The 8,567-nt window shown below is 30.5% G+C and overlaps 1 protein-coding gene across 2 annotated transcripts in view; it reads left to right on the top strand.

Annotated features, from left to right (window-relative positions):
- The first annotated feature begins 324 nt into the window (after positions 1-324).
- LOC106478739 (transcription factor sem-2-like) overlaps positions 325-8,567 on the top strand; it is a 26,390-nt gene continuing 18,147 nt past the window's right edge. For both annotated transcript variants that reach the window (XM_013939300.2, XM_013939299.2), the window contains exons 1-2: positions 325-443; positions 8,016-8,093. In XM_013939300.2, coding sequence (XP_013794754.2) covers positions 440-443; positions 8,016-8,093 — 82 coding nt within the window. In that variant the 5' untranslated portion in view covers positions 325-439. The remainder of the gene's footprint in view (positions 444-8,015; positions 8,094-8,567) is intronic.

Here is an 8,567-nt window from a genome sequence, read left to right as displayed (position 1 = left end):
GTCAACGAACGTTGCTTGTATAAACTGTTTTTTACATTCGAAACACCATATAAACTATTTAACGTTAGACTTATTTTTAAATTAAGAATGTGAATGTGGAGATAACCTATTCACTCCGTAAATGATATCTAAACACAAATTATTATCTCAAAGAACTAATTAAACTGACGCATTGACCATCGTATCCATACTATTAAAATTAGTTAGAATGGTAACAAACGAGTAATTATAATAATAAAATATAACATTCGCTGTTTGTTACTTTTCTGAAGAGATCATATCATTTCAAGCATACGTTAGATGGCAGGAGTGACTAAAGTAGGTAATGACGTTAGCGCGTCTCATTACTGATTGTGCACTGTAGGTAACTTTAGATGTGTGGCGACTGATAGTTGGAATCGGGTTGATTATCAACCAAAATATTCCTTTTGAAAGAATTATGGGTAAGTTTAACGTGGAGTGTTGTTTTTCGTAATAATGAAGATATATTTTAAAAGGAAATTACACTTATAGAATAACAAAAGAAAAATAAATTGGTATTTTATGTTTAACATGTCGCTCGCATTCAAAGATGTCGTTCTTTCCCGCCATTCTATGTGAGTTTTATACCTGCTGCGCATATTTGCGTGTAAAGCAAACCGAAAGAAACGTTTGAAAGCGTCGTTTGCATTTACTGTGATGAAGTAATACTTGTTGTGTAATATTCTATAATCAAATTTCTCACGGGTTCTACGAAGTCCTGACACGAAGTTCTTTTTGTCACAGTCTAGAATACTGTAGCCCTGCCGAGTCTGAGGTATGCTTTAACAAAAGGTACAAGTAGGCTTAGCAGCAGGACTCGTAGTAGTATAACCAGTAAGCGTTTGCGTACCACAATAGAGTTCGTTTGTCAGACCAATCATACTACGGGATATGATACAGCTATAAGGTTAGGCTTAGTTCTGTCTTTCCAATATGGATCATACATTCATAATTTCATAAGGGAAGTCGGTAGTGGCTTCTAATAATGTGTGTGTGCTAATGTTATTTATCGATACTGTTTTGTTAACCTTATTTGTGCTTAAATTATATGTATATATATGAATCATGAAAATACTTGTTTTCTATGGAAGTGAGGTCTTTGAAATGATTGTTAAAATTAATATGTGTAAAGGCTATTTTTGCTATTAGTATTAATATTAATTATTATTGAATTAACAATGAGCGTAAGAAATTGCCCTTGATGTATTGAATAATACTTAATAATAAAATAGCATTACTATTTAATTTGAAGGTTCACAACTGAGTGCAAGACTACCATATCAGTTTGATATAATAATTAAAGTTAGTACTTAGCTTATAAAAATTTACGAAGTATTTTTCTAAAATGAATATATTAAATATATTATTTGAATTAGTTTATATCCATGTGACAAGGTTCTTGCAGTGATAAATAGGTTGGAGTTACAATGGGTCATTTCTCCAGATCTCTAAAGTCTGCAAAATAGCCAATAGGTATAGCTTTAAAAATAGTTGTAAAAAGCCATGAATTAGTCAAAGTATATATATATATTTGATACATTGCTTTTTAAAGCAATTTTTTGTTCTGTGAAAACTTGTTTTACTCGCAAATCGAACATAAACAACTATATAATCTCATTAAACTTTTTCAATGTGTTGTTGTCATGGTTAGTAGCATATATGATCATGCAAGTTTAATTCTTAGTTACTCATTTTTTAATATATGTTACTAACTATTACAGCAATTGATATCTAGTTGCCACAACCTTACCACAAGTACTTTTCTAGAATTCTTGAAATGTTTTGAGACATTGTATTAATTTGTTGGAAATGTGAACCAATTGCAAAGAATATTAATGTTCTTCATTAATAAACTCTGAATCATTGACAGACAATTTGAAAATTGTAAATTCTTTAGAAATGAAACCTAAAAAATTAGGAAATGCTTCTTTCAATAAGTTTGACATTTCGATAAGAAATGTTTATAATGTTTTGTCAGATGAATCGTCAAACAGGCATGTTATTTGTTTGTAAGTTCCAAGTGGTAAGAGGGTTGGTATTTAGAATATGGAAGATCAGAATTAAAAAATGTACTGATACATTCCCACAATGCAGTTCCAGGTGCCAATAACAAACATACTTAGATCAAAACTAAGTTGAACATTTTTTAGATGTGTATTCAAATATATTCCCAGGACACTGTCTTATACTACTTAGTTAATTCTTAAGGAAAATCATGTCCATTCAGGTTTACTTATTTAGTAAATTTAGCACTGTCTCATAGTTTACAGTTAGTCACTGCAAGTTTTTCTTCAGAAATATCAGTGTCTGCATGTTTAGACACGTGCACTCCAGATGTCAAAATTTCAATAATGTTTTACACCAAAATATTTGATATTTATATCTTATTTTGTAACATTTATTTAGCTAATTCACAAAAAATTTGGATAATTACCTCAAGATTTTCTATCTCATAAAAAATTTTTTTTTTTCCCTCTGATTTTGTAAGTATAGGGTTTCATTCCCACCCTTTTTTGATCTTGCAGCATGTGATGTGAACAAGCACTTATGAAGCTCAGCCTTGAAAATAGCTACAGGAACATTTAAATACTGTTGGATTGAGCAGATTACAAATTGTATGTCAATGCAGGGTATATAGTTGTATGAGAAGCAGTTTATAATTTTGTTGGAAAGTGACAAGAACTCTTGCAGAGAACATTAGAATCTAATGGGAATATTAGAAGACATGTTAACAGACCAAAAATCTGGAAAATTGTTTCTTTAGACATTCTTTTCATGACAAATTATATTTGTTTGAAAGCTACAAGAAACATTTTGTATGACAAGACATCAAGTGAACCTAGATAGATGACTTAGGTCCTCATTTATTAAATATTTTTAAACTTGTCAGATTCAAATTATTCACAAATAAAAGCACTTATAATTTACTGGAAAAAAAAGCAGATTTATTAGAAATCAATTTATTTTGAGCAAGAATATTGTTACCTTGTCTGACCTGATGCCATTTTAAGATTGGGTCCTAGGGTACCAATAAATATATGATTTGTTCTAGTGTTCTTTTATGAATAATGGGGTAGAAATGGTGACTACAGCAATTGGTAAAATGAAATATCAAAAGAAATATGTTTAAACTGACTGAATGTATATCAGATGGAGCTTTCTGAAACATAAAAAAACTTAATTATAAAATGAAAGAAAGAATTTTTGTTTTTTGGCTTTTTTTACAGCAGTTTCTCACAAAAAAAAATTGAAAGTTTAAGTACATAAAAAATTACAGTAAACCTAAATTGATTTATATGAACTTTTTAAAGCCAAAACTAGATACTATTTAGTAAATTAATTCTTAATTTCATGTACTTTGCTTAAGTATTCCAACTGTGAGAAAGAAAGAAAATCTAGTGTTATCAGTGACACCTTTCCAGCCTGTAAAGAGTTATGGTGTACTGGTTGCTGCTACAAAAACATTTAGTAAACCTTAATACAAATAGATGCTTGTATGTATATGACTCTTCCACTAATATAATGTTTTTTTATTTAGAATTAATGCTTTATACTGAATTACATGTACTTGTACCTGATCTAGAGGAGACTTTATAAGCTCTGTATTCATAATATAAACATTCCAAGTAAGTCCTTTAGTACACACTGAAGGTTAGTGCAAGGAGGCTTAGAGATAGAAAGAGATTCATAGATCTTACAGAGTGAAGCTGTAGCAATTACATTCTCAGTTTGCTTTGTTTCTCTAAGAACTTTAAAGAGCAGGTGGTTTAGGTAGAGTTGGTAGGGTTTCAGGTTGAGTTTTCACTTTCAAAGATAAACAAGAAAATTGTTCAGCCTCTGAAGCTAGTCTTGAGTAGATAGAAAACTTCAGTGTCAGACAGGTATGGTACCATCTTAAATATTGTTAAGTTCTTTTTACTCAGAGTACCTTGTCTCAAGATCAGATGGTATAACTTGTTTCATTTCTTTAACAGTGAGACTGTCATTCTCTCTGGGAGATTGAATATTGCAAGGGCATTATGATTTACACTGTTGGGGAGCTTTCATTACAAAACAAGGGCCTATACAATACCTAAATATTTGGAAATAACTTCATGTTACTAGTGGCTCATCTATTCTTCAGGCCTGCCTTCCTGTTGGTATCAATGATTTTTATGCTTCCAGGCAAAAAAAATGTAATTCAGGAGCTTGAGAAATTTGCAAATGAGCACATTAACATCCTTTTAGAAAAAGTCTTTGTGTTTCACGAAAAATAGTGAAAACATACTAACAATAACTGTTTCATTGGATAAGTTTGAGACAAGTAAAAATTTTTATATACTAAAAAGTTTCCATAAAAATATTCTTTACATTATTTAAATGTATCATTTACCTGATTTTTTCAAACATTAAATTTGTTGTCGTAAGTGGGTATAGAGGCTGTGTATTACTTGACTATGACAAGTGAGCTCTGACAGATATTTATTTGCAAGGTTTATGTATTTTATCACTTGCTATTTTAGAATAACTTTCTCAAAGGTATCATATGACAGATAACTAAACAAGTTATCTGCCATACACTGTATGTTGACTAAATATTGAAACAGTTTTTTAAGTCAAAGTGATAAATTAGGTGTCATCCAACTGAAGTTGTATGTATATGTACCTTTTTTTTTTAATAAGCTTGATATTTTAGGCTACATCAAGGAAAATTTTCTGTGTGCACACTTGCAGTTATAATGAGACAAATGTATAATTTTGTGCTGTATGGTTCAGATCATTAATTATAACTAAGTATTTGTTTCAGCAGAAAAAAATGTTTCATTACCTAAGGTCTGTATAATCAGTTAATTATGTTAAGATAGTTGAGTAAAATATTGTGATTCGTGAGTTATTAGGGTAAAATAACATTTTTACATTGCTGTTTACATTTTGTTAAAACTGCACTTTTAGTGTAATAAATATTTAGAAGAATTTATATTAAAAGCACATGGCATCAGGCTGTATAAATTCCTCATCCCTGAACATTTTATTTTGGACCTTCATAGCCTTAATGGAAAATGGGTTTCAATGATGGAAAGTGTAAGTAGTGCACTTGTAGGATGGAGATTTGTAAGTACTTACTTTTATGTGAACTAAGTATTAATGTAATTGAAAAAATTATTTTGATAAAAGCTTTAAGCTGGTTGTTTAACTGTATATAAAAAAACAACTACAATTCCAAAACTAATATACATAAATTGTGAATTTAAGATTAAGAAGCTTATTTTAAACTTGTATAACACTACAGTGAAGTCTCCATTAGAGTCCTTTGTTTAGATTTGATCTTCCTAAAAGAAAGACATCAAGAAGCTCAGTTTACTAGAATAACACATAAGGAAGAATTAAAGCTTTCTATATATTTTCTTTGAAGCATAGGAAAATTAACAATAGCTTGATTCAAGTGTTCAAAATTTTTTAGGTCAAGGGTGGTGTTAAATAGTGGAGAGAGAAATCTGGATGTACGAATGAATATTATAGTCAAAGTGGAAACTTTCGAAGCCCAAACCTACTCTTATCCTTTATCATAGGTAACTTCTTTTAGTTATCAATTTCCAGAGTGGTTTACCTGATAATGGTAGTCTAATGTTCAGAGAACCTATGTTCACACCTCACAAGTAGTTAATAAAAAAAAATACTTATAGTATAAATAAAAGTATCAAGAATTATATGGCACGTTTCCACAGCTGTTCCACAAGAATATCATTGAGAGCCATTCCTTCCACAGTATGTATAGAAAATAGTTTTAATATTTTTATTACACAAAATTCATGGGTAGTATTGCTACTGAGGAAACTTGAGATGAATTACAGTAGAACCTTGATTACCAAGCACTGCACCATTAAGGGCAGACCTTTTCAGTCTCTTATTCCTACTATTTGTAACCAAAATAAATCTTACAGTAACAGGCACCTCAATATTCCAGATTAAGGTAATAAGATTAAAAGGAATAAAGTCTTGGCTTGAGATTTAGAGTTCTTGTATATGTGCTAGATTTACTCATTTCAGATTTTACATGAAATTACATGGCTCTTACAAACCTACAAATGACTAAAATAAATGATGCAGTAAAACCCTACTTGTCCAAAGGACAAAATATAACAGTAAAAATTGTTGTCTCGAGCAATAAAAGAAAAATGTAAGATTACAAGCCAGAACACAATGGCATTCTCCACACTCGAGTTTCACTTGTTCAATTTCAGCTCCTTGCAACATGCAACATTTTTGCTGGGATTAAATAATTATCACAATTAGGTAACTTAAACTGAAATAATACCAAATTGACCTATCTTGTTGGTAGTCATTTCATTCTTATTATTGTGACTGTTTAAACTTGATAGTTGATAAGTATAAATAGGTTAAACACAAAAATTGACATATTCTGTGAAGGATCTGATATCTTCTTGTGTGTGTAATCTATAAACTTTGCCATTTATATGAAACACTGAACAATGTAGAGAAATCTGAGAAAGTATCTGCTAGATAGCTTTAAATTACAATAACTGCAACTTGGTTTACTTTTGCAGTAGAGAGCTCTGTTCTTACTTAGACAATTGCTTAAAGGATAAGGCAATAATTACTACTTGATAAAGTTGGTGGAAACTACACCCCTTCAGACTCCAGAGTTTAAACCATTACTTTGTTGTTTCTTTTTGTGATGGAACAAAATTGTTCTGTCTTTATTTACAAAGTCTCTATTTGGTGTGTAATGTATTTTTCTAAGGTTTCCATAGATGACTTTGAACATCTTCAAACAAATGCTGAAATGTTAAAATTAATGTGGTAACTATTATTTACATGAAGGTTAATCTTATTGACAGAAATATCATTGAGTTGAGTCTTGTTTGATAAAAATTTGGAGTAGGATTGTAATGTAATGCAAGCTGCCAAAGGATTTCCAGCATACTGTATAGTGAGTTGTCAAACTTTGGGTGCCATTCCTGTGTTGCTATTCACCAAAAAAAGGTGGAATCAAAGAAAATAATAGGTCTAAACATCTTGGTGTTCACAGTGGCATAAGTAAAGCACTTTCAGGAAGGTTAGACTGTATTTGGTTTACTGATTATTTGCTGCTGACCTTTATGCAAACCACTTGGCCCACTATCACCACAGGATATATATGTTGGCACTTACCATTATGACAGAGTTGGACATTGTGATGTTGGCTGCCCATTAAATCTAGAACTTAACCCTGTGTTGAATAGAGAGGCATGCTTTGCAAGGACAACAGCTGTAGAACCGGTACCACTGGAAACTAAGATCTGGCCTTCATCAGCAATCCAATCTCGAACCTTTGAGCTTTGTCTCAGATCTATTTATGAATCTTGCGTACCACTCTTTGTCATTGAACTGTGACTCATTGCAGCCCTTTACTAATGACTTGAAGTAATGGAATAATATGGAAATAACACGTCATGCTCCATTATGTTTTTGTAACAAAGATAATGCTCACAGATATTTCATATTTTGAACTGTTAAACTAATATGTTACATTTGTAGAAAAATAAACTTTATAAAATATACAACGTTACTTGATTAGCTATAGTATTCATGTTCCACAAAGATGTAATGTATCCTTGTTCAAGTTTTTTCATATCAAGTTAAAAATAGTTTGGCATGTTACGTACACGTAGCAAAAATGAATCACCATGTGTTATGTACATTAATATGCAGTTTAAACATAAATTGGTAAGAATAAGGTTTAACTGTTTGATCTTTAAAATTATATTCACTGCTTAACATGTAATAAAGTTCCTAGAATGCAAATTGAATGATTAAAGTACTAAAGAACCACATTAAGACTTAATCATAAACAGCTTATATTTATTTATTAAATGAACAGTTATATTTCAGAGGTTAAAAACATATATAGATTGCTAGGTGTGATTGGAGGTACTATTCTTCGCACTATTGGAAGATGCCGTACTTCAAAAATTCAATTGAATATAAATGTATATTTTCTTTCATGGGTGTAGATAAGCTTCCATCTTGGAGAAATGATCTCAATCCATGGAAAGGAGCAGAACGTGCACATAAAACTCCAGCTATGCATGGTAAATTTTGCTTTTGTATATATGTATAGATGTTTTTTATTTATGGACTAGTTCCAAATTTTAAACAAAATTAAGTATATGGCATCTAAGGTATCCAATTTTTTAGTTTAAAGTGATAAGTTTTATATTATCTAGGGTGTCTGAAAAAGTCATTCTATTTGGAAATGAATATTACATCTTTTAACTGCAGAAGTTTTAAGCATAGTAGTTTATCATTTATTTGTGTGAAATATAGATAATTCATAAGTGCATAATATATATATAAAGCCACTTGTATAGGTTCTTTAATAGTATCATATAAATGTATTTCCTTGCTATGATTTCAAGCTACTAAGCAAACATAGAACAACATTCTTTATAGATGCCTCTTGGTTGCTTGAATGTATCTGTGATGTATGAAAAAAACTTGATTAATTTTTAACTAACACATGAAGCTGAATTAAAATATACCCATGTAAATTCGATGACAAAGAA

Source organism: Limulus polyphemus, unplaced genomic scaffold (genome assembly GCF_000517525.1).
Source record: "Limulus polyphemus unplaced genomic scaffold, Limulus_polyphemus-2.1.2 Scaffold245, whole genome shotgun sequence".
In the NCBI taxonomy this organism is placed as follows: Eukaryota; Metazoa; Arthropoda; class Merostomata; order Xiphosura; family Limulidae; genus Limulus; species Limulus polyphemus.
The sequence above is the reverse complement of the archived record's forward strand: the minus strand, read 5'-3'. Positions and strand labels throughout refer to the sequence as shown.